The sequence below is a fragment of the Salmo trutta genome, chromosome 16, assembly GCF_901001165.1.
Source record: "Salmo trutta chromosome 16, fSalTru1.1, whole genome shotgun sequence".
Classification (NCBI taxonomy): Eukaryota; Metazoa; Chordata; class Actinopteri; order Salmoniformes; family Salmonidae; genus Salmo; species Salmo trutta.
Genome location: NC_042972.1, coordinates 43534905 through 43562762, shown reverse-complemented (window position 1 = coordinate 43562762; position 27858 = coordinate 43534905). Strand labels below are relative to the sequence as shown.

The 27858-nt window shown below is 42.0% G+C and overlaps 1 protein-coding gene across 2 annotated transcripts in view; it reads right to left on the bottom strand.

Annotated features, from left to right (window-relative positions):
- The window catches only part of LOC115150786 (protein kinase C delta type), a 30473-nt gene extending 10071 nt beyond the window's left edge, over window positions 1-20402 (bottom strand). Inside the window, exons 1-3 of one of the 2 annotated variants that reach the window (XM_029694462.1) lie at window positions 20174-20402; window positions 2657-2789; window positions 2208-2477 (exon numbers count right to left, since the gene is read on the bottom strand). In XM_029694462.1, the coding sequence (XP_029550322.1) occupies window positions 2208-2477; window positions 2657-2765 (379 nt within the window). In that variant the 5' untranslated portion in view covers window positions 2766-2789; window positions 20174-20402. The remainder of the gene's footprint in view (window positions 1-2207; window positions 2478-2656; window positions 2790-20173) is intronic. The other variant, XM_029694461.1, reaches the window with a different exon arrangement.
- Between the last annotated feature and the right edge of the window lie 7456 nt (window positions 20403-27858).

The window sequence follows — 27858 nt, the reverse complement described above, 5'->3', positions numbered from 1 at the left end:
GCCTGGGCCAGAGAGGCTTCAGCCTGACTAGGACACTCCCACATACAGTCTCCCTGTAGGCCTGGGTCATATGCCAGCTGTAGACACACACACTCCCCCTTTCAGGGCCTGCATGGCTTCTGGGCTGAGCTCTATGTGACGAGCTGGCCTGGCAGACTTGTGCAGCAGCATATTTCTCTAAATCAAATCAAATGTATTTCTCACACGCCGAATACAAGTGCAGACTTTACCATGAAATGCTTACTTACGAGCCCTTTTCCAACAATGCAGTTGCAATGTAAGAAAATTAACAAATAGATAAAAATAAAATATTAACATAATAAAATAACAATAACGAGGCTATATACAGGCTATATGCAAGAAGTACCGATAGAGCCAGTGTACTGGAGTATGAGGGAGTTGGGTGAGTGATTGAGGTAATATGTAGGTAGGGGGTGAAAAGCAGATTAAGTGTTCAGCAGTTTTATGGCTTTGGGGTAGAAGCTGTTCAGGAGCCTTTTGGTCCCAGACTTGGCGCCCCAGGACCACTTGTCGTGCGGTCGTAGAGAGAACAGAATACGTTGGGTGGCTGGACTCTTTGACAATTTGTAGGGCCTTCCTCTGACACCACCTGGTATAGAGATCCTGGATGGCAGAGAGCTCGGCCCCAGTGATGTACTGAGGTATACGCACTACCCTCTGTAGAGCCTTGCGGTCTGATGCATACCAAGCGGTGATGCAGCCAGTCAAGCCTACCGCTGTTGCCTACCCTCACCACCTGGGGGCGTCCCGTCAGAAAGTCCAATATCCAATTGCAGAGGGAGGTGTTTAATCCCAGGATCCTTATCTTAGTGATGTGGTTGGAGGGCACTATAGTGTTGAATGCTGGGCTGTAGTCAATAAACCGCATTCTAAGTGTTCCTTTTGTCCAGGTTGGTAAAGGGCAGTGTGGAGTGCAATAGAGATTGCGTCCTCTGTGGATCTGTTGGGGTGGTATGCGAATTGGAGTGGGTCCAGGGTGAGCATTTTCTTGTTTGCTTATGGCCTTATACAGCTCGTTGAGTGCAGTCTTAGTGACATCATCGGTTTGTGGTGGTAACTTTACAACTATAAAAAAATAAAAAACTCTTGGTAAATAGTGTGGTCTACAGCTTATCATGAGGTATTCTAACTCAGGCGAGCAGAACCTCAAAACTTCCTTAATATTAGAGATTGCGCACCAACAGTTTCTCTGATCACTTTGATAGGATCGTCTCGAACGGAGCTCATCCAGTTCTTTTCCAATGATTACACGTTTGCCAATAGAACAGAGGCTAATGGCGACTTATCCACTCGCTGTCGCAGTCTTGTTAGATATCCGGCACGCCGACCTCTATGGCGCCACCGCCTCCGAGTGACGGGGATTTGGGCCCGTTCTGGGATGAGCATTATGTCCTCTGATTTGTTGAAATAGAAGTCCCCATCCAAATCGAGGTTATTGATCTCTGTTTTGATGTCCAGAAGCTCTTTTCAATCATATGAAACAATGGATGAAACATGTTAGGAGCAGCGCAAAAGAAAAACACAGAAAATAGCACAATTGGTCAGGAGCAGCTTTGAGTATGACTATCCGGAGCCTCCCGAGTGGCGCAGTGATCTAAGGCACTGCATCGCAGTGCTAGATGCGTCACTACAGACCGTGATTGGGAGTCCCATAGGGCGGCGCACAGTTGGCCCAGCGTCGTCCAGGTTAGGGGAGGGTTTGGCCGGGGGGGTTTACTTGGCTCACCGCGCTCTAGCGACTCCCTGTGGTGAGCCGGGCGCCTGCAGGCTGACAATGGTCGTCAGTTGAAAGACTATTTCCTCCCACACATTGGTGCGCCTGGCTTCCGCGTTAAGCGGACGGGTGTTAAGAAGCGCGGCTTGGCGGGTCATGTTTCGGAGGACGCATAACTCGACCTTCGCCTCCCGAGCCCATTGGGGAGTTGCAGCGATGAGACAAGATCAAAAATTTGGGAGAAAAAGGGGTGTAGAAAAAAATTGAAATAATTATAATAATAAAAATGTTTAACTGTTGGTCAGGAGCCCGTAAAACGGCGGCCATCCCCTCCAGCACGATTATCCATATACCACTAGAGGCCACTGTTTACTGTCTAACCAGTGTTTATGAGTGCTGGAGAGTACAGAGAGAGAGACAGAGAGATATACAGTAAGTGCCAGATTGAGAGCATGTATGTTTGTGCTACTACCTGCTGTGCCTGTGTCCTCCGTAAAGAACTGGATGGCCATTTGAACCTTCCCAGAAGGCTGCAGGTCTACCCAGAATTCAGCACATCCATTGCCCTTCTTACAGCGCTCGGCCAGCACGGACACGCCCACCGTGGCCTCGGCCAATGGCTCCTCTGTGGTCTTCATCAGAATCACCTGCAGGACACGGCCCTCGTAGATGTGGGCGTCGAAACAGGACTTCCAGGCTGGGTACATAGTGGGTTTCCTCTGGACCAGGGTCTTCCCTCGCTCTGGAAAGCGAGAGGAGAGAGGGAGGGAGATGAGTTACACTACTACATACAGATTACACATGTGCATGTCATAAAGTGTGGTTGTGTACATGTGAAAGGGAGGGAGAGAGAGAAAAAGGTGAGAGGGAGAGGTGTGTGTATATACAGTTTGGTAGTACCCTATGGGTAGTGCTACTGACCAGTGCTGAGGGACTCCTTCATCTTAATGGCACAGAAGGGAGCGTTAGTCAGGGGGGGCAGGACCCCCACATCAAACGCATTAAAGGCGATGCGCAGGAAGGGCTCCATGGTGACCACTCAGCCAGCAGCCTCCTGTAAAACAGACAGTTAGGGTCACAATTATGAAAGACATAAGGTCGCACAGCACAAACACACACTCTTACTCAACACATATCCTAAAAACACGAAGTAGCCTAGCTGTAGGCACAGCTGTGGGCCACCAAAGAGACAGGAAATACAGAGGAAGTGGAAGCTATCCACTGTCACGTACCATGCTAAAATAAAACCCTACATTGCGACATCAGAGGGGAGAGAGACCATTGTGAAAGACTCAGAAGAAGAATAGATAGAGAATCAGACAGAAAATTAATGGGATCAGAAATACACGCCACATTAAGTCACAGAGAGGGAGAGTGCTCTAAATTTGGTCCGCCGGCATTTCCTTTCCCTCCACCAATAGTTTTTTTGGGCTGACTTAGACACGCCATTGAGATGTAGTCCTAGGGGTCCTTCCCTGGGTCATGAGGCCAACCAAATCCCTGCACCTGCAAAAACCTTCCCTATCGAAACCCAGAAAGGATGAGGTTGGTTTTGACGATATAGTGACTAAAACCTCTACCAAAGCGGAGACCAGGAGTATAGAGGAAAGAGGAGACAAGGCTGTGAGACAGCTGACTGGATACACAGCACAGCAACACAAAAGACTGTGGCCAGCATGCTGTTTGTGGACTCCACAATCTTACAGACCACAAAAGGCCTGACAATGTTTCCCATACAGCTTCGAAACAAACCACATTTTTTCATGAAGGCTGCACACACTGTCAGAGGATCCATGATGTTGGCTGGAATGTGAACTGGTAAGTCCAGTAAAACTGCTCACTCCAAAGCTTATTGCTACCAACAATTTGAAAGGTGACAGCCTAAATATTCAGTTGCTTTTTATAGAATGCCATGTAGTTTCCCGGATTAGGACACCTTTTGTTCCTACATGTCATTTCGGGGGAATTAATGTCTTTCATAACGCAACAGGTCTAATTAGGGCTGGGAATTGCCAGGGACCTCACGATATAATACTATCACGATAGGTGCCGATACAATATGTATTGCAATTCGCACGATTGTCTATGTATTGCGATTTCAATGTTCCAAATAAATTGTTCTATAAAAATAAAGAGAGTTGCACACTCTATATACAGTACCAGTCAAAGGTTTGGACACACCTACTCATTCAAGGGTTTTTCTTTATTTGTACTATTTTCTACATTGTAGAATAATAGTGAAGACATCAAAACTATGATAACACATATGGAATCTTGTAGTAAGCAAAAAAAAAAAAAAAGAGTGTTAAACAAATCAAAATATATTTTATTTTAGATTCTTCAAAGTAGCCAGCCACCCTTTGCCTTGATGACAGCTTTGCACACTCTTGGCATTCTCACAACCAGCTTCACCTGGAATGCTTTTTCCAACAGACAGTGTGAAATCAGGCCTTCATGGTCGAATTGTTGCCATGAAGCCACTACTAAAAAGGACACCAATAAGAAGAAGAGACTTGCTTGGGCCAAGAAACACGAGCAATGGACATTAAACTGGTGGAAATCTGTCCTTAAGTCTGATGAGTCGAAATTTTAGATTTTTGGTTCCAAACACTGTCTTTGTGAGGCACAGAGTAGGTGAACGGATGATCTCCGCAAGTGTGTTTCCCACCGTGAAGCATGGAGGAGGAGGTGTGATGGTATGGGGGTGCTTTGCTGGTGACACTGTCAGTGATTTTATTTAGAATTCTAGGCACACTTAACCAGCATGGCTACCACAGCATTCTGCAGCGATACGCCATCCCATCTGGTTTGCGCTTAATGGGACGATCATTTGTTTTTCTACAGGACAATGACCCAACATACCTCCATGCTGTGTAAGGGCTATTTGAACAAGAAGGAGAGTGGGTTGATGACCAGGCCTCCACAATCACCCGACCTCAACCCAGTTGAGATGGTTTAGGATGAGATGGACTGCAAAGTGAAGGAAAAGCAGCCAACAAGTGCTCAGAATATGACTGTTGAAAAAAATAATTCCTTATGAAGCTGGTTGAGAGAACGCCAAGCGTGTGCAAAGCTGTCATCAAGAGAAAGGGTTGCTACTTAGAAGAATCAAAAATACCTGTGACCGGTGCCCAAAATGATCTGTGCCCAAACTTTTGACTGGTACTCCATATATAAGTATGCGACACTTTATTTTTATAGCTTACAGTTTATTCACTGTTAGTCAGCACCTCTAAACTAAATCATTTTTCTCTGGGTGTGCGCCAGCTCATGCTTTATATTACCCAAATATATTGCTCATCATATGTCTGCTGCTGAGGGAGATGAGAAATCATGAGAAAACTGCTGAAAGTGTAGATTTCCCCCGCCCCTATTTACAAAGAGGGTGCAGGCAACTAGCGCAAAAATAATATTGCGAGATCTTCAAAACTATACGATACATCGTCAAAACTAAAATGCAGCTGTATCCATTCCCCCCCATCACTAAGGCTAATGGTAAGTGAGTGAATGGTGAACTACCTTCTTACATCAGAAAAAAAAAATCTTTAGACCAAAACATTTGAACGGCGGAGCTACAGTTCGTCACAGACCTAGCATGCCAAAGAGGGAGGCAGCATTAGCCTACATCATAATTCCCCAAACAGCCATGAAATCCTACAGAATTCCTTCAAGAATTTCCACACGGCCGTTTTCTTGTGAGCTTTGTGTTGTAACTACCGCACTTTCCTCTTTTCAGTCTTTGTGGCAATAGTCATGTGGATTAACAAACAGTGATTTCAGTGAAGTACTACTCCCCTGTAACCCAACTAATGTGACATCTCGTGACTCAAGCCACTCAGAAGTCCTGTGGCTGTTCTTATCAAAGCTCCATAGTGTTGCTATAGTGTGGTATTAGCTTAGGATATGATATGGTCTTATCCTTTAACTTCTCTGCAACATAGCATACAGTATGTACTGCCAATGTAGTGGTACAAGTGTCCTTGTGTGTAAAGAGATAAATCATTCAGACACTGCTTTGTGTTCATGCTCATTTTCACATGTCAGTCATTATCTGGGTTAGTCATGTAGACTGGAACACCTTGTGGCATTGAGGAGCATTCAGCTCACAGTTACTGGTATTGTACATGTCTGAAGTCAGAACTGCTTCTGGTTAAATTAGGTTAATGAAACTAACTCTGAGAATCTGTAGTATTGCTCCCTCACTCACTCACTCACTCACTCACTCACTCACTCACTCACTCACTCACTCACTCACTCACTCACTCACTCACTCACTCTCTGGGACTTAAAGTGAACTGTGAATCTGATCCCATTGAGGGATAGTAGTTAGTAGGGTTGGGTGATATCCTGATTTTCATACCGTTTCTGTACCATACCAGGGTATACAGTATTACCAGGAGGGGATTGAATGTATCTGCTGTAACCAAGAAGCTTGACATCTAGCCACATAGCTAGCAAGTTAGCAAACCAAATGCATAGCTGGAGCCGTGAGCTGGATATCATTTATTTGACACATCTTAGATTTCTTATAGTTATACTTAAGCAGTGACGCAGCACGTATTGAAAATCATACCATCGGTATTTTGAAATATACTGTATACCGGGGTATCACCCAAGCCTAATGGCCTGAGGTCAAGAGGGGTGAAACAGTTGTGAGTGAAACTCTCCCACTGTCTTCCTCCGCCCACGCACTACCCATGTAGATAAACACAAAAGATATGGTTGCATGGGAAATTGGGAATCCCTGCTTCCGGAAGTAGACTTTGGTGTCGACTTGGAAATAAGCCCAAAAAGCAACTAAAGACTGGATGCCAGCAGTCTGAAACAGCTACAGTACATTGCATAACATTGATATATGCCATAGACATAGTAAATACATTTGCGTGCTCTTGTAGACTGGCAGCCATATGCACACAATGCTGTAAAAGAGAGAGCTGTTGTCTCCCCAGAGAGATTGGAAAAAATGTGCACAAGCAGCCGGGGAGGGAGTGTGAAAATAAAACAGGAGAGGGGAAAGAGAGACGGAGGGAAACAGCAGAGGTGGGCAGCATACTGGAAGGCAGGCTAGTGGACAGGAGTGAAAATCAAACATTACCGACATATACAGTCTTCAGACCTCTCGAGAGTAGAGTCACAGAGACGTCCACTTGAAGAGGCCGTGGGTAGAATAGGTTCTCTGTGTGTGTGTGTGTTTTCTTTAGGGAATATGACTTGGAGCCAGAGGGCCTCAACTGTGCTGTTCAGATTAGGCACTCAAGTAACTATTTAGCTGTTGTGCTGAAATTAAAGGGCCAGAGTAACCATAAATATAAAACTAAAATATCGCATTTAGGTACAGTAGGTGTTAATAATATACACTGAGTGTACAAAACATTAAGAACACCTGCTCTTTCCATGACAGACTGACTAGGTGAACCCAGGTGAAAGTGATGATCCCTTATTGATGTCACTTAAATCCACTTCAAATCAGTGTAGATGAAGGGGAGGAGACAGGTTAAGGAAGGATTTTTAATCATTGAGACAATTCAGATATGGATTGTATATGTGTGCTATTCAGCGGGTGAATGGGCAGGACAAAAGATGTAAGTGCATTTAAATGGGGTATGGTAGTAGGTGCCAGACGCACCGGTTTGACTGTATCAAGAACTGCAAGGCTGCTGGGTTTTTCACACAACAGTTTCCTGTGTGTTTCAAGAATGGTCCACCACCCAAAGGACATCAAGCCAACTTGACTCAACCGTGGGAAGCATTGGAGTCAACATGGGCCAGCATCCCTGTGGAAAGCTTTCAACACCTTTTAGAGTCCATGCCCCGACTTATTGAGGTTGTTCTTAGGGCAAAGGGGGGTGTAACTTAATATTAGTAAGGTGTTCCCAATGTTTTGTACACTCAGTGTATATATATCTTGAGGGAAGGAATATTCAGTGGAACAACACAAACCGGTGTACATTCGTAGAAAGGTTGGCATTCAAGAGAGATGTCATTAGAGAGGGAGGCAGTGGCCTCAGCACTAAGCACAGGGCTCTGCCCAAGCAGGACTGGCAGGTTTAGACTGGGGACTTCTGTTTGGCTCAATCATCATTATTATCAGCTGATCTGCTATCTACAGTCTGGGACAGGGACAATGACAATGACAGTGCGTTTCCATCATGTCATCATGCAGTGTTTCAGTAGCTGTTGACTCCTGGCTGCTACCTACATAGTATTCATGGATTAGTAAAGTATTCTCTGCCTGCTCATAGTTGGTTAAAGTCACATGATGCACACCAGATGTTATAAATGTCTCCGGCTGATGTCCACTGAAACACTTATCTTCCATCTTTTAGACTACAAAAGCACAGACACCTGCAACTTTTACATGTTGATGTTTGGGGGGGGGGGGGGGGATAATGAATTTGATGTTGAAAAAGGGTGAAAATTCCATTTAAAGCTGGAATCCTTAATGGTGAAACTGTCACGTCCATTTGTGATATTACAACAACAACAAAAAGTTACTGAAAACCCAATAAAAATTACAATGTCTGTGGGGCTGACAGTGGCGCCGTTTCCCTCTACTGTGGATGCCATATTTGGGACAGCAGGTAGCCTAGTGATTAGAGCGTTGGACTAGTAACTGAAAGGTTGCAAGATCGAATCCCCGAGCTGACAAGGTAAAAATCTGTCCTTCTGCCCCTGTTGCTAGGCCATATTTGAAAATAAGAATTTGATATTCACTGACTTGCCTAGTTAAATAAAAGGTAAAATGAAGAGGCTATAGAGGCTGCAGCTGTGGAGGTTATAAGGGGCAAGCAGACAGGGAGGGAGAGAGAGGGAGACACCAAGGTAACTCTGCTACAGCAAAGAGTAGTTTGAGGCCACATGCTGCGCTTTCTCCCCAACCCCATTCCGATAAAAGAACAGCCTATCGGTTGGTTGCTCGTTGTAGACTACTCCTTCTCATTTCGCTAAATGTTATATTGCATTAGTGAACTCTCACTCCACTTGCTACACATTGAGCCGCTCTTTGACTGGCCAACAAAAACAACAAGCCACACATGTGAAGGCTACTGGTCTGTTTATGGGGGCACCACGCACATCATAAAAAAGACAATGAAAAGTTGTACGTTTTATAAAATGAATTATTTGAAATGTCATGGTATATCCTTGTATGTACCAATGTCACATGGATATTTTAATTTCATTTAAAAATATATATATATATATATATATATATTTTCTTAGCTCGCAAAAATGAATACCAACACAACTATTTTAATACTAACGTTAGTTCAAAAATGTGAATAACAGTGCACATCCCTATCACAAACCACAGTTGGGTCACCTGTTACTGTCCTCCCTTCCACCTGCATACTGTCATGTTCAGCTCAGAATTGTTTTCTTTTCATAACTGTCATCTGGTGGTCAAAGCAAGACTGTGAAAACAGTCTGGACAACCCCTCCCTCTCGCCTTCCACTTTCTCCAGTTAATGTAATCTCTCCATTTACTGTAAACAGCCCTCTCACCCACTGAGCACCAACCGACACTGGACGTCCATGAACGTTGAAAAGTGGTTGAAATTTGATCAGTCGAAATCTGAACCAATCATAGGCATCTGTTACACAATTTTGGGCAGTACAGAAAAGTACAGTACTACTGTACACTACTGTGATGTCCAAGCTTGTCTATGTTACACATCTATGATTGGTACAGATTTGGTCCGGACCATCCAAATTTCAGTGTTTTTTTGGGGTGCTGAGCTCATTAGAATAATAGCCAGTGTGTAGAATAATACCCAAATATGCAATGGAGGATATTACGTGTTTCTACCTTTGTGTACCTATTAGGATACGTCACTATGATGAGAATGACATTCATAATTACGCATTTCTGTATAGTACAGATCAGGGACCCATGACATAATTCTGTTACCATCATTCTGTTACCGGGTGTTAATCCACTTCACTTACAAGTAGTAATACCAAGTAGTAATGGGTAGTTCAATAACCCAACATTTTTTTCAAACTCAAGGGGTTATATCATAGCTGACACCCCATTCTTTCTGCAGAATCTTAGAATTTAACAGTTTTTTGGGGAAAAAGTGGTCACAACTGAGGGAGATTTTACCGTCATTCTGTTACCAAACTTTACATCGGCACTGTTCTTTGAGTTCATGTGTTTTTGTAAAATGTTCTGTGGAAATTGTTAAAGGTACTCCTTGTGCATAGAGTTGAATGGTTTGTTTAACTTTTCCATCAATGGTTTTAGTTTGGAATACTTTTAAGTGAAAAATTGGAATTGACCAATATGTTCTGATGATGGCAGGACCGAAGAAGAGATTTCCCACAGATACCAGGAAGTGCTTTTGGCAATAAAGCCTTATATAATGTTACTGTATAGAATACTGTCACAAGAGGTAGAGGCTGTGCAAACACCATTGGAGCTTCTTTAAAAACACCCTAAATCAAAGACCTATTTTTCTGCTTTAAAGCGGCAGGTCAGTGAAAATGTGGAATTTTCTGTGTTTTATATATGTCCACAATATGAGGTTGGAATAATACTGTGAAAATTATGATAATGCACTTTTAGTGTAAGAGCTGTTTGAAAACACCGTCTGAAATTTCAGCTTGTTTGGCTGGGTGAGGTTTTTGGACGTATAATTTAATAAACCAATAACAAAAGAGAGTTAGCCCTGCTCTCTGCCAATAACATCTAGTTAAGGTTACACATCCCGCCCATTAGGCTCCTCCAATTAGGCCCCTCTCTCAGACCACTCCCAGACTGTCCAAGCAAAATTCTAGCTTGAGAAATTGCATTTTGCAATGAAATAATTTAAAAACAGTAAAGTAATTCATTGTTACCCAGAAATGATGTGATATTGAGATAAAAACGGCTGCATTGTACATTTCATTATTCAAAACCAAATGTTTATACACCTGTTCAAACCCCTTGCTGTTCTAATTTTACAGATGTGACAGGTTCTCCTGGTTCTCTAATCATGCCCTGTGGATGCCATACTAAGACTTGTGGGAATCCTCTCTGACCACACATACAGCAGGCTGTTTTAGGACAAATGGGTGGAATCAAACAGCTGACCTGATGGTCTGTTTACTGTAGACGAATAAACAGTCAGTCTCATCTTCTTTTCCATCGCTCTACCAAACACGCTCTCTCTCATACTGTACACTGTCTGCTGCTGGGCTGGCTCAGGGTCTGTGTTGGTCTGTCCATTAATCAAAGTGCCTTGATGTGAATTCTCTGTTCAACAACAGAATATGGATCCGTCAATCTGTCTGGGTTCACAGTGAGTGTGTAGAGTATGTGCACAGGCCCACCACAACCAAATGTGCATTCAACAGGGAAATATAACAAACAAAGCTGGTGCACAATGTTAAGAATCAATCTTACACAAACCATTTTCCAGGCAGTGGGATTCCTCGAGGACCAAGATTATGACATTAGAACCTAGGCTATTCCCGGCCAAGCTCAATTCAGTTCAAACAGCATTTTGTCACTCTGGCTCCAAGACTGAGCAGCGAAGACTGTGTCCTCTGAACGGTAAAAGGCTCTCTGTGCTGTTGACAAAGTTCTACTTAGACCTAGATGGCCAGAGTGACTGGAACCTGAGATGTGAGAGCGAGGAGAGATGGGGGGGGGGGGGGGGACGTCTCCAACCAGAGGACAAGGAGGGTCTATTGAGCAGGGCCCAGCGCTAGCAATTACAGTTAAGCAAACAGCCTCCACGCAATAATGAACCTGAACCTACGTCAGCCTGGATTATATAATAGCTACTGCGTGTGTCAACTCAAAGAAGAATGTTTTCAACTGAAGTTATTGCTCATTGTGAGAACTGAAATTGCCATTTTGACTTTGGAAAAAAAGGGCGTCAGTGTAATTTACTACTCTGTCTGTTAATACGTAATCTCTTTGTGTTAATATGGTTAAACTATATGGCAGCTGCTTGTGCAAGATAACCCTACGTCCTTACACACAGCTAGAGCAATAGAGCAAGCATAAATTAAGTAGGGAGGGGGTAGTCTCATTTTGCCATACTTCCAAAATCACATTGTTGTTTGGAGAATTCTGTATTGCAAAAATGGTTTGAATGGTCCACTGGCTCCCAATCCATTTTGATTGGCTGTTACATTTCAAGAACCCTCCCCCTTCTGCTTGAACACTCTCATAAAGAAAAGAGAGACATTTTGGTGAGTTTACCTACAGGCTATGGTAAAAGTGTAGTGTATCAAGTGTGGCCAACAGTCTGTGATTTATTGAAAGTGGATAAATCGATGGTAATAGCAGTTTCACAATAATCAAGGATCAGGTTTGTATTCTGAAGGAACAGCCAGCACATACACAGGTCAAAGTGAGAAGGAGGGCAAGAAAATTGCCAAGGGTGAATACACGATTGTCTTCTGGACTCCGGAAACTTTCATTGGCTCAGAGAAATGGTGAGGCCTACTTTAAATGTCATTGTTCCACGGGCATCTCATTGGATTGGCTGTCGATTAGGTCCACACTATGGTTCAATGGTGATTTGTGTGTAACAAAAATGGGGGGAGGGGGGGACGGAGGTACGGCTATGTGGTGATAGGGAGTGGTGAGTGGATATGGTTGCAGCTATGTGGGGTGGGGGGGCATGCCATGTGTATGTACCTATGATTTGATATGCCCTGGTATTATTTGACTTGTAAAATGAGAGTCTGATGTGTGCTATCTGCTAATTCTTTGATCAGTTGTGTTTGTGCATTTTAGTATATATACTACCGTTCAAAAGTTTAGGGTCACATAGAAATGTCCTTGTTTTTGAAAGAAAAAACACATTTTTTGTCCATTAAAATAACATCAAATTGATCAGAAATACAGTGCAGACATTGTTAATGTTGTAAATGACTATTGTAGCTGGAAACGGACGATTTTGTATGGAATATCTACATTGATGTACCGAGGCCCATTATCAGCAACCATCACTCCTGTGTTCCAATGGCACGTTGTGTTAGCTAATCCAAGTTTATCATTTTAAAAGGCTAATTGATCATTAGAAAACCCTTTTGCAATTATGTTAGCACAGCTGAAAACTGTTGTCCTGACTAAAGAAACAATAAAACTGGCCTTTTAGACTAGTTGAGTATCTGGAGCATCAGGTGTTCATGGGAGTGTCTCTGTTTATTGCACATCAGCCAATGAGGGTAACCGTGACAAAATTGTCAACAACTTTCTGAGCGCAATTCCCTTACTTTTCTGAATTGAGGAAAAAAATGTTCTGCTCTGCCCATTACTGACATGAGACATGCAATAGCCCTACTGTCTATCACCACTGAGGTTTTGGAGGATGATGAACACTTGAGTGATGATGATTTATGACAATTTAGGGCTTTGGATTAATACTGTAGGTATTGACTCATCTGCTTAACACTTCAAAAGGCTTACGGTATGTAGTCTAAGATATTATTGTTGTGGAAACAGGCTCTTTTACCATTGAGCTGTATGGAAGAGTAGAATGTATGCCATACACACACTGTAAATAAATAATTTAGCTTAAAGATTTGTTCTAATACTCAGTTATTGAAAGCAGTGGTTCCCAACTTTTTACGGTTACTGTACCACTAACTGATGAATCCACCGTACCCCCTGTGGACAAGCCAAGTACCCCCGGTTGGCAAACACTGATTTAAAGTATAGAGTGGGCCAAGATGTGACCTGTCACCCATAGTTACCTGTTCATAAAGTTAATGTTTTAATCTTTCGCTTTTCACTTGACCAATAAATAATCCAGATTTGGAAACATCCATGTTCAGTGGATTTTATGACTTTATTGTAAATGAACTTGTAGTTGCCATTTCTGGATGAAACAAGTAAGGTGTACTACACAACTTTCAAAGCAGAAAAGGTGTGGGCTTTCCCCCCAGTGTTGGCCTAGAGAATTGTGAAAAGGCTATAGCAGTTGTGTTACTGCTTTTGCAGTGTACACATCACAGCCCATAAAACATCTTCCTATAAAGTTTCAGACATCAAATTGTAAGTAAAAATAATTACCAAAATAAACACGTAAAAAAAGGAACACAGATATGTTCTATTTAAATAATTACACAAAATACACAACAAAGAATGTAACGTTATAAAAGTAAATACACATGTTTTGTGAGTCTACATTGGTTTCAGTATTACATCTTCTTTCCTCTTTCTTACATTACTTCTCTGTGGAATTGAAGATAATTTCCATTCTATGGTCTCAGCACTACAGCTGAAATCAACAGTCAACGTTTGTGCGTCTGTCTGCATGCCAAACGAGCAGACAGTTTCTTCTTCTCACGGTGAAAGTTCAGTTTGTGGTTGCTGATCCACCACACTAGTTCCTCGTAGTTCAATTTGTGCAACAGATTTATTTGAAAGTTCTGGAAGCATGGGTAGCACCTTTCGAGGTGTCAAAGCAAACACCTTCTGATCAAGAAGCACACATACTATATGGTTGATGTCTCAGATCAACTTGAGATTGAGTGCTTTCCAGACTCTGGCTTCAGCTAACAGTCTTCATCCCCATCCAACTTGACAGACCTTGAGAGGATCTGCAGAGAGGAATGTGAGAAACTCCCCAAATAAAGATATGCCAAACTTAGCGTCATACCCAAAAAACTTGAGGCTGTAATTGCTGCCAAAGGTGCTTCAACAAAGTACTGAGTAGAGGGTCTGAATACTTATGTACATTTGATATTTGTTTTAAGTTTTTTATACATTTGCAAAAATGTCTAAAAACCTGTTTTTGCTGACATTATGGAATATTGTGTGTAGATTGATGAGGGAAACAAACAATTGAATCCATTTTAGAATAAGGCTGTAATGTAACAAAACGTGGAAAATGTAAAGGGTTCTGAATACTTTCCCGAATGCACTGTATATACTTTTATATGAGTAGAAGCTTGCGACAGGAGCCACATTCTGCTTTTGAAAACCCATCACTCAGCATGACAGGTCCCGTTATCTCGTCTAAAGCCAGTGTGTAGTCAAGTCGCAATAAAGAAGATTTACTTTGCAAAAGGTTATGTTTGCTCCTGTTACAGTCGTACGGTCACCACAAACAAGGTATAGGCTACATCAACATATTTTGATTGGGTCTTAATCTGCGATTTCACAGCTGTACTCACGCACAATTGCACCTACGACACTAATCTATTGAGCTCCTCCGCCCAAACGAGGCATTTTGATTGGTTTGATGTGTTGCGAGGCGCCACCGATTTTTCAGCTGATTTTGTGCATTGGACTTCCCCAGGCTTCCCGTTTAGGGAGGGGGTTACAATGATTAGTGAATATTTAAAAGACACTTTTGTGATCAACTTGGAATATGACCATTCCCTAAAGCGTTCCACTTTCACCTAAGTTTTGACAAACAAAATGAATGCAAACCACCATGACATGCTCTCTTTAACGGTGACTACTGCTGTCGCAAGAAAGTATTAACATGATTTGATTTGACTAGATTTGATAGACTCAAAAGCCCAAAATGCTAGCAACACTATCTGGATCTGTCTTACAACACACTCTGTAATATAATATGTAAACTCATTTCCAGTTTTGCATATCACTTTAACACCCCTTATAACTTTGAGTACGAGGAAGTTAGTATTCTACAGTAGAGACTATACTGACTAAATGAAAACCTTCCTTTCCCGTCCATCAGCCACACACACTGACAGAGGTCATGACAGCAGACACAGCCTAGAGCGCACATGGGCAGACACCAACACACACAGGTCAATGAGACATTCCAACCAGACAGACAGAGAAAGTCAGAGGGAGAGAGGTGGAATAACGAGTTCAAGGTCAGAGCAGCGTGTCTGTGGTCACGGTGTTGCATTTATTTCAGAGTGCTTTCGCGTTCACTTTCCCGACTCTCAAATCAATACAAACACTTACACAATGTCTTTGTAATACATAAAGGGGTTACACTAAATTGTTGCCATTATAATTTTTGAGCGACGGCCTTAAGCTTTTTGCCTGTGGCTATGGGTTCAAATGGTTATTTTTCGTTTTTTAAACAACTAATTGACTGACGTCGGTTCAATTATTTGAATACCATTTTGTTGTTTTTTCCCCCCTCTGAACTCGATGCTCAGTTTCTGTATAGATTAATCAGATCAAGCCTGAACTGTGCTATGAAGTAGGGAGTTGTAGTTTCCAACAAGCCAATATTCTACATAGTTTAGCACTGAAAATGTGGTAATTAACTACAATGACCATAATCCATTGCACTTGTCCGGTCTGTGTTGAGCAGACACGGAGACCTCGTTAACGGAGAGAAGAGAGAACGCAGGAGAGGGATAGAAAGCATTTACTTTGCGAGGTCTCTCTACCGGAAAATACATTATCTAAGTGATTGATAAAAGTATGCCTTATTTACTTGAAATAACTACTAAAATAGTGATTTTGTCAGACAGCATAGGTAGCAGCTCTATAGAAATGAGATGATTTATAATGAAAGTCATCAAATAAAATAAATATTTTATTAAAGTAAATGAGTGGGAATAAATGGTTAATAAAATAAGGAGTAATGGGAAGTCACTACCATCATGGGACTTTTATTATTTGTTCTATTCTGTGTTGTTACAGCATTCCACCCACATAATGCATAGTGCATTTAATGTAAAAAATACAAATCTAGTTCCTGCTGCATGCCTTAAACCTGCTCATTTAACTCAGTATAACAGGAATGCTGCTCATTAGTGTGTGTGTGTGTGTGTGTGTGTGATTGGTCGTGTAGGCGCCTCTCTCTGCATTAAGGTATCCATTTCTGCTTTGCTCACAGTCGACACGGTCTTGATTACCACAAGCCGCAGACAGCACCGTGCAATGGCCAGACAACAGAGAGCACAGTGGGGACTGAGGTAGACCGACAAACAATACACCACAGGGTAAGATGGAGAGAAGCATGGTGCTGAGAGAGATGCTAAATGATGTAAGAAGACCACATTGGGTGCTACTAGACTGCTGTCATCCAAGGTGGGTGACAGAGAGAACGTGTTTCGAGAGTGTCACTATAAGTAGCAGAACGTGTAAAGAAAAGAAGCTAGCTCATCACCTCTCTAACTGCTGGGATAAATAATGGAGTATGGGAGCGTGTTGTAGATTCAGCACAATTACCCGTGTTTCTCTTCCACTCACTCTGGCTGTGTGTGATGTGCTGAGAGCCATGTCTGGGAGCAGTTATGGTCAAAATGAATAAATAATACATAATTGCCATGTAGCCTAAACCACAACAGAGCAGACAACAAAAGGTCTGTGTTTGTGTGTTTTATAATCCTGTTTGCCACCCTGTCTGTCATACAATGCCCACAAGCTGCGCATGACTCATTATAACAAGGTGGACAAGACCAGACACAAACTAAATCAGAGTGGGGGGGGAAGATCATCATTAAAGGATTACGTACTTTTCCACACAGAAGATCATACAAAATGATTGCCTGATGACCTTCTGAACTTCCCAATAACGTTCTGACGCATTTCAGTCACTTCATACCATACTTCCTTCAGACTGAAATGGTCAAAAGTACTGGGCCAACGGATTAGTAATAGACTGTCATGGTCCCAATTAAAAAAAGTTAACATTGCCCGTTGATTGTATCCCTTTTTTACATGGTGGGGTCATTATTATTATTTTTATATAAAAATGGACTCACCGGCAAAAAAAACTTTAGGAACCTCTGCTCTACCACCATCTGTCTCCTTCCAGAGACTAGGGACACAAAGACAGTTGCGCTTCAAAAAGATGACTCGCCCTCTTAAAAGAGTTTGCCTTATTGGCTATGCTAGTGTGGAGTGTTATTAGTAGTCTTTAGCCTCAGCTTAATAATTTGAGAGAGAGAATCAAAGCAGAGTTAATTAAGCCTACTTATAAATCACAAGTACAAGCACACACGTTGTGCTCTAGCAGATCCATAGAGGGTAGCTGGCCATATTTGTTGTGCTTCCTTGTTGATTAGTGCTGCGTTGGCAGCTCTTCACTGAGCAGCTGTCACAACGGTCTCCTCAAACCCAGATACAAAGCAGAGTAGCCAATAAACAAACCTCTCCTGTCTCCTACTGCATCCAATGCAGGTGTATAGGATTACCTTTACTGTCCTATTGTGGCCCGTCGAAGAGATCATGAAAAACTGTATGACAAAATATGTAGCCTGGGTGACACACTGTTTCTGCTTTAGTCGACTTGTCGTCTTGCCAAACAAGTCATTGGCAAGGCAATGAAGTAGTATGGTCAAGTACACAAACGGTCAGGTTAGGTGTCAACTAAGGCTAACAGATCCCAGATAAGACAGCAAAGGAGGAACTTCTTTCCTGTAATCTCTAAATGATGTGGCACAGACAGGGGGGAGGGTCACACACCCCAACATTCTCTGGGTCTTGAGGATTCTGGATACCACGCTGTCTCGCAAAAACAAGGATGCGATTAGATAGCTACAACGAGCTGTGGCTCAAAGCAGTCAGACTTTCATGCTTGCCATACAAAGTTGAAATATCTAGCCAACACATTTGGAATTGAATAACATTGTGTGTAAAGAGTTTGTCAGAGCTGTAACGATTTGACACTACGGCAAGTACAAATGCATACTAGTAGCAGTCGTCGCTCCTGCTGGAGTCTACACACTCTGGGTGATGCAAAACAACACCATCTCACTGGCTTCTTCTCTGGCGAGCTCTCATTGGCTATTACTAATCACCGTTTTCAAATCTTGTCGTTACATCTCTCACTAAAAGAGCATAGCAGTTATGAGGAAGCGTTTATCAAATATTTCCATCAACATTTCTATGGTCAAATTTTGTCTTGGCTACTTCAAAGCAAGGTAAGACATGCCTCATAATATAAAGTAAAACATCCAGGTTTCAAACAATTAAGTAACAGGGAAAATATAGTGATGATAATGATAGGCCTTTCAGTCTTTTGATAGACCATAGATGGAAAGGCTTTCCCAGAAACCTTCTCAATTAAATGTTAACTAGCTACAAAGTAGCCTATGCCTACCTGGTAGAATGATTTCATGATTACTTGCATCAATCCTGTGGCCCTCTGTTTTGCAACCTCCATCTCATGTGCTCTACAGAAACACCGCTAACCAAACAGTGCTAGGTGGCTGCCACTTGAATTAAAGGGTAACTACACTCAAATCAGAATTTCGTAGATTTTTCCCAGACCTCAAAAGTGGACTTTTCCCAGAACCCATTGTTGTGGACTTAAAAACATCCAACGTATGTTGTCAATAAAAAATTATTATTATTTTTTTTTTAAATCTGAAACTTGTGAATTTCTGACTCAGGTGACGGCCTCATTTATCAATTTCAATGGTATGCCTACTATTCATCTACCTGCACAATACATCTTAAGTTGGCCCAATATGGGGTTTATCCTTTCAGGTCATTCAGAAAACATGTCACTGTTTCTCAAATCATTTTTCACACAGGGCACCTTTCCTTCGCCTGGCAGACTGGGAAACATTTTAGTATCTTCATTTCTCCAGACACCACTGAGCACAATGAATTCAACCTTACCAAAACAATTAGTTTACCATCTTTCTGCACATTTCCTCTCAGTAGGCAGCACAGACAAATGTTGAAAAACAACTGGGCCAGTGCCTACAAATCTTTAATTTATAGATCATATACTGTATAAACTTACTGTACTATGTGGTGATTGGCACCAAGGACAGCAAATTACACAATTTGCGGTTATGGATTTGAGGTGCAGCATTCCTAGATCACAAGTGGCACTAGCAAACAGGAGTGACTCAAATCTGTGGCAGCCATGGGTAATATATAATTCGAATATTGTGGTATGGGTGGAGAAAAATGAAAGTGAAACATCACACACATCAAGGACTGGCGGTGGCTGAAATGAGCAAGATCCCGCCGCACAAATAATAATCCATTCTAAATACCATGACAGCATCAAGACCCATGGAAAGAAATACACTAGACAAGGGTAAGTTGCTTGATGTTTCTTTTTGCTCAACTTCATTCTCACAAAAACTGAGTGTGAGTAATGCGTATTAAATTACTAACCAAAATACATTTGACAGACAGTTAATCTACCAAGAGCAAGCGAGAAAAGTTTGTGTAAGGATTCCTACAGAACATAGGTTACCTACATCAACAGAGATGGAGGGTTCTCGCATCGGTTTTCGTGCTTTGAAGCGCGCGTAGGTTACCGAACACTTTACCGCAGTGATTATTTTGTAGCCAACTTGCTCATTTCCAACAATCAGCAGATGCGGTAGTGTCAAAGTCTCACTCAAACTTTAAAATACACTAAAGTTAGTTTAAAAAAAATATATATATAATGCACTTGTGTGAATATATCGAAAGTAAGTCCTCCCCTGGTGCTGTCAATGTGCAGTTATACTGTCTTAATTCTGTCAACTATTGAAGATTTCCTCCAATGATGTTGCAATGATTTCAATGTTAAGGAGTCGACTTACCTTCGTGTTCAAAGTGTTCCTGATCAAGTTTGCTTTCTCTTGTGCTCGGCACCTAGACTGGCAGGTATCTTACACTGGAAATCTAGAGCGTGTTTGAGAAAACATTCGACCGTTCGCTCACTGGCAGGCTTGTCATTGGTGACGTCGGGCAGGTGCATTCCCAACAGAGTGTAAGAGAGAGAGAGAGAGAGAGGGGTTTCGTTTGAGTGGTGAGGCGAAAGCAACCGACTGTAGACGAAAGTCGAGGAGTGAAGTCGGGGGAGGTGCATCTGCGACAGCCGAAAGTCTAACATTAATGTGGTTTTCCAACAGCAAGACTCAGTGCAACATGGCAGTGTTGCCGTTGTTTATAGAAGCCGTTGTTTATAGAAACTGTTCTTTATATTGTTAAAATAAACATGTCTCCAAGCTCCATATCACACACTCACAAACTTTGAAAGTTTCTTCAAGTGCAGTCGCAAAAACCATCAAGTGCTATGATGAAACTGGCTCTCATGAGGACCACCACAGGAATGGAAGACCCAGTTACCTCTGCTGCAGATGATACGTTTGTTAGAGATACCAGCCTCAGAAATTGCAGCCCAAATAAATGCTTCACAGAGTTTCAGTAACAGACACATCTCAACATCAAGTGTTCAGTGGAGACTGCGTAAATCAGGCCTTCATGGTCAAATTGATGCAAAGAAAACGCTACTAAAGGACACCAATAAGAAGTAGAGACTTGCTTGGGCCAAGAAACACGAGCAATGGACATTAGACCGGTGGAAATCTGTTCTTTGGTCGGATGAGTCCAAAATTTGAGATTTTTGGTTCCGCTGTATCTTTGTGAGACACAGAGTAGGTGAACGGATGATCTTCGCATGTGTGGTTCCCACCGTGAAACATGGAGGAGGAGGTGTGATGGTATGGGGGTGCTTTGCTGATGATTTATTTAGAATTCAAGGCACACTTAACCAGTATGGCTGCCACCACATTCTGCAGCGATACGATATCTGTTTTGCGCATAGTGTGACTATCATTTGTTTTTCAACAGGACAATGACCCAACACACCTCCATGCTGTGTAAGGGCTATTTGACCAAGAAGGAGAGTGATGGAGTGCTGCATCAGATGACCTGGCCTCCACAATCACCTGACCTGAAAAGCAGCCAACAAGTGCTCAGTATATGTGGGAACTCCTTCAAGACTGTTGTAAAAGCATTCCAGGTGAATCTGGTTGAGAGAATGCCAAGAGTGTGCAGCTGTCATCAAGGCAAAGCGTGGCTACTTTAAAGAATCTCAAATATAAAATATACACTACCGTTCAGAAGTTTGGGGTCACTTAGAAATTTCCCTGTTTTTGAAAGAAAATGTTTGTTTTTTTGTCCATTAAAATAGCATCGAATTGATCAGAAATACAGTGTAGACATAGTTAATGTTGTAAATGACTATTGTAGCTGGAAACGGCAGATTTTTAATGGAATATCTACATAGGCGTACAGAGGCACATTATCAGCAACCATCACTCATGTGTTCCAATGGCACGTTGTGTTAGGTTACGGCATGATGTGTTATTTTATAGTTTTGTTGTCTTCACTATTATTCTACAATGTAGAAAGTAGTCAAAATAAAGAAAAACCCTAGAATGAGTAGGTGTGTCCAAACTTTTGACTGGTACTGTATGTGTGTACATTGTACAATCAATTGGAGAGAGAGAGATTGTACATTTACCCACACAGTACATCGTGTAAATGTCTGCCCTTGAGGATCTAGTTTTACCACATTTGTCCTTTTCACTGCTTGGAGACATGCCTCAAAGAAGATATACAGGTTTCTATTGTTGTAACAAACAGTATCAACAAGATTCAGTCCTCTAAATGTTCCAATGGATTTTTAGCCAATGTTTGTTTATATGTTGAAAATAAAACCCAGTAAAGGTCATAAATAGGCTGCAGAATTCAAGGCTGTGTCTGTAACTTTCTTTCCAGGAAAACTTGTTTTTGGCAGAGGTCAGACACACACACACACACACACACACACACACACACACACACACACACACACACACACACACACACACGGAGAGAGAGAAAATGTGGTCCCTCATTCCGTAGGTTAGAGCAGGGTTTTATTTGACCCCCCAAGTTTTCTGAGCAATAAATAAATAAATATTTGTTGTTTTTTTTGTGGGGAATTTACATTGTTGGATATAAAAAATCAGCTCTAAGTGATTTTAATTTAAGAAATCTGTTTCCAAGTAGTCCCACATGTAATAGAGAGACATGAAGTGATCGTATTCAAATGCCAGCAAGGTTTGAAAAGATTACGTTTTAGTCAAACATCTGTTTTGGTTTCTTGCGGTCAATTTGCATTCTACAAATGATTTATAATTATGTTCCGGCCCCCCGACCATCCGCTGAAGAAAAAGACGGCCCGCGGCTGAATCTAGTTGATGATCCCTGGGTTAGAGCAGCCAGAAACTGCCTTTGGAGGCTTGGCTAAACCATCCAGTCCCACCTACATGCTCCCAGCCATCCATCCTCCTCACCCATACAAGGCAGTGAATCAAGAGTCATCATACCCCACCCGCCCACCTCTCTGGCTATAAGAGACAAGAAGCTTCTAAATTTAGCCAATCTGTCCCAGCTCCTATAGGGCTATTTGTAGTCCCATTCAAAGTTTATTGGTGGCACACAGACTTGTATTTCTAATTGGAAGTGAAGGCTGACACACATTTGGTTTCTCATCAATCACATCCATAATCACCATGGTGTGGTGTTGTACTCCCAACTTTAAATAAAAGACAGTGGTTTCTAATAAGAGGTGCCAGTGGTTGAGTAATCATATTCAACCTCCTAATGCTTATGTCGTACCTATGACCGTCGCACTGCTGTGAGAGAAGACATTTGGGGTTCAACAAGGCTTCTTCTAAGACCCTCAAAGTTCTTTGAAGAACCTTACATGCTGACCACATGGCTTGCGTCACGTGCGCGACCGTCGCAAAATAAATGTACACATATGTTATTCAGTCATTGCACCTCTGTGACCGTCTGCGTGGCCAGGCGCTAAAATAGAAATTGGTTCTATTTGTGATGCTCAAAGCACTGCAAGTCCGGCCTCTCCCATCTCCTCATTGGTTTTTAGGAGCATATTGGTGATCGAAAGATGAACTTAGGTCCACACTCCGGTCGGGTGTAGTAATGCTGTAAAGTTGGTTGCCAGCCGCAAGACCTTTACTTTTTAGAGTGTGTCCTGCCCCAGACAGTGTGTAACTTTGTTTTCATATTGGCACTGGACGTTAGGGCAGGGAACACAGACGTTTCCTGCGGTTATGCCTGCTGCTGTTGTCCCTGTGGTGCCAGGGCAAACATCAGGGTGAGTAATGAGAGGAAGGGATGGATGGAGGGCAAAGCAAAAACACCTAAAAAAGGAGAGAATTGTCCTTTCATCCTGACCTCTGCTAAAAAAGCAAACCTTTCTCTATATGTCCTTCCTCTCTTACTATTCCATCCATTCTCTCTTCTTCATGTCCTCCTGTCGCTTCCTCTTGTCTCCTTCCTTCACATGTCCTAAAGCCTGTCTTTATTCATGTGAGCTTCATCAAACCATAACATTGCTCTTAAACTGACACAGTGGCATTCTGTATGAATAGGCTACTATTTGTGTGTGTGTGCGTGCGTGCGTACGTGCGTGCGTGTGCGAGTGTGTGCACACACGTGAAAAGGAGAAGAGAGTAAGATATCAGCTTCCCATTAAATTGGTTTACACACAAGAATGTGGTAAACCAATCCATATTGCTCTGGCCAACACGGAGATGTTTTACACATACATGAGACAGTCTGAGTATCAAACATTGAAGCACTTTATTGAACACTTATCACTCTCTAAAAGCAGCAAAACCTTACTTTCCTATTTTAGCCACTGACTAACTGATTTTTTTTATCTTGAAAACTTGAAAGGTTTGAAGAAATTACAAACACCTAGAGGCTTGTCCATCTGTTTGTCATGCTTTACATGCCATGCTAGTGTATACTGTAGATAACATAGATGGCCTGATTATCAAATGGACACTGGTACATTCTGATCTGAAGCACAAAATCCGTTCTGTACTAAATCTGAACTAGATATGTTCTGTTGGTAAACACGTTATCCCGTCCTGTGTACTGTACTCTCCATTTCTTACTTTGGACTTTCACAGAAATCAAACGCCCTGCTTTTAAAAAAAATACTATTATTTATTTTCAAATAAACACCCTGCTTCCTGATGACTAACTGACCCCTGACCCTGAAGCCTGGTCAGGTGTTTCCTGTCTGCAGTGTTGAGGATGGACCATCCCTGGAATGCTGACAAGGAGGAAAGGTCACACTGGAACCACTGGAGAGTAAAGCCCTTTTAATTAAACATGCCTCAATTAAACATCACCTTTCTCTCTCTCTGTCTCTCTAACTCTTTATCGCTCTGTCTCCTCTGACTCTCTCTCTCTGTTTTTCTACATCCCTCCACCAATCAATGGATGACACACTAACTCTCCTGATTGTGGATCCAAAACTTTCCAAGGAGGGACATAATTGTCATTGTATATCTTTAGAGCTCCACTCTCAACTTGAGGGCTCTACAGAACACAGACAGACTCCATTGATCTGAGCATGCTCACAATGACCGGTCTCTGATTCCTCTTTCCTTGGCTCCTGCAGAGAGAGAGAGAGAGAAAGACTGAGAACAAGGGGAGACAGGCTCAGGTAGAGGGAGAGCACAACCCACTTGGCAAAAACTGGTTGAATCAATTTTGTTTCCAACTAATTTAGACCAAACAAATGTGATGATGTTGAATCAACGTGGAAAACTAATAGTGTTAGCAAAATGTCATCAACATAAGGGCATTTCATATTTGTATTTTTTCACCCAACTTTTATCCTAAATGCAAAGACATGGTTGACAACTCAACCAAATGTAAATCAAAACTAGACGTTGAACTGACGTCTGTGCCCAGTGGGAAAGGACATGATGGATTAACGAAAAGTAGAGCAAAATGTCTTTCAGGTTCTTTAGAGAGGGATTTTTTCCTGTAGTCTCTCTCTCGCTGTTTCTCTCCCTCTCTTTCCTTCTCAGCACTGACTTAGCATTGGGTCACAATGACTCCAGGGATGGCGGTAACTAGAGCAACCCCATTTCTTTCTTCATCCATCCTTCACTGCTTCCTCTGATCTCACTCACTGCATCTTTCTAGCTTTATCTAACATAGCCAAACATACCTCTACTTCAGTCTTGAACCCTGCTACTTCCACATTACCCCTCAACCCCTGCGCCGTACATCTTCCAGTCTTCTGTCCTCGCTCATACTATCAAGTTCCCCTCGTTTCTTCTCTCCTCACTGACCTTAATAAGGTTCTGTTAGTCTGTGTATTCTGAGATCAAACCCAGGCTTTGATATAGTTTCAGGGGACCTGGCTGGATCAGCCATTAGAGTGAAAACAAGGTCTTGTTTTGCTGGAAAGCTCTTGCTGTTGTCCTTCAGTGTTCTGTTGAACTTGTGGCCATTAATATTGCAGGCGTTGAAAAGAAGTAGGACAAAATGTTTTGTGCTGTTTCTGAACTTTAATTATTCATACCAGCTGCTGCGTTACTTTCCTTGGTCTGCTGGTCAGTTGGGGCTCAGTGGAACTCTTTGATATGGCTAATTAGCTTATCTTATTGTGTCATATTACCATCAGTTCAGTCCTAGCAGGGAAGCAGGGTAGGTACAAAGACAGTATGGGATGAATGCACCTGTAGAGATAGAACCTGAAGCTACAGTAGACTTGAGGTAGAGTCCATATCATAAACCTTTCACAATTACTGTTCTCAAGACTCAACACAACACCCATGCACTTAGATTACTGCTCCCAAATGTCATCACACAGATGTACTGTAAACATACATAAAATGAATCAGGAAACCCCACGTGCTTTAGATTACTGCAGGTAGGCAGTATAGTTACACAAAAACAACAACCACAGGAGCCCAGAGACACACCTGTTTAGGTACTTACCTGAGATATGAGTGTGTCAAAGGCTGTAACGGCTGTCTTCTGAAATGAACCAAGTCGCAGCAGGTATGTGAATACTCATTTTTTTATTACCAAAACAAAAGGAGTAGATCATCCACAGGAACAACACAAAAGGGTGACACCAGTGACAGTTCTGCAGGCTATAAAAGCAGTGCAAAAAAACAACCACCCACAAGGCAAAGTAGGCACCTTATGTGTGACTCCCAATCAACCACAACCCTCTACAGCTGTGCTTGATTGGAAGTCACACGGCCAAAATCAATGAAACAATAAAAAACACACACTCCCCTCTGCCACGTCCTGACCCAACTACCCCCTCTACTGGTCAGGACGTGACAAAGGCTGATGACATGCCAATGCCTACTACGACCATCACCTAATAACATCACATAATACAACAATCACAATGAAAATAAGAGGCAGGAATCTTTCAATGTGTATCATTGGTATCATCATCAGCTTTAACCCATGTTATGTGGAGAGGGGAATTGAAGTAAAAGGCATCACATTGTGTATGTTTCTGATGTGTGTGTCTGAGGTTCTCTCAAAAACTGTATAGCATAGTCTTCAAAAGGGGAGAGCACACACAGAAACTATCTGGTCCAATACTTATTCATTTGTATACTTTACATAGTGTAGGGGGGATAAGATAACAGTGTAAATATGTCATTTCTTTGATGTACAGTGGGGAGAACAAGTATTTGATACACTGCCGATTTTGCAGGTTTTCCTACTTACAAAGCATGTAGGGGTCTGTAATTTTTATCATAGGTACACTTCAACTGTGAGAGACGGAATCTAAAACAAAAATCCAGAAAATCACATTGTATGATTTTTAAGTAATTAATTTGCATTTTATTGCATGACAAGTGATTTTCTGGATTTTTGTTTTAGATTCCGTCTCTCACAGTTGAAGTGTACCTATGATAAAAATTACAGACCTCTACATGCTTTGTAAGTAGGAAACACTGCCGATTTTGCAGGTTATCAAATACTTGTTCTCCCCACTGTACATACCATCAAAGAAAAGGCCACCTAATACAACAATATAAATAGTGATGCAGGTAGCCTAGCTGTTAAGCGTGTTGATCCAGTAACTGAAAGGACGCTGGTTTGAATCCCTGAGCCGACTAGGTGAAAAATCTGTCGATGTTCCCTTTGAGCAAGGCACTTAACCCTAATTGCTTCTGTAAGTCACACTGGATAGGAGTGTCTGCTAAAATAATAAAACATTTATAACAATTTTGGTTATGATAAGTTAAAACAGGTCTTCTAATCTCAGTAAAGTAGGATACTTAAAAATCACCAAGAAATTAGACTGAAGTAGAATAAACAAATCAACAAAGCAATACCATTGGTCATGCCTGTGACAAAAATGAAAACAATCTCTCGTTTATAGTCCAATGGTATCCAGCACTAGCTTCGTACGAACCATCCTGATCTCGCATGTTTACATTCTGTTTCGCTTCATCATTTTCCTCATAGCGTACTCCTCTTACAGGCGCCCCTGCACTTTGGCTGTGTATAGCAGTAGACTCATCCGTAAGAGTTTGATAGTTTATCAAGTGACCTTCCAAGGCATGTCATGGTTGTCGTATGATGAAGGAGCGGACCAAAACGCAGCGTGTGTATCGTTCCACATTTTCTTTATTAAACTGTG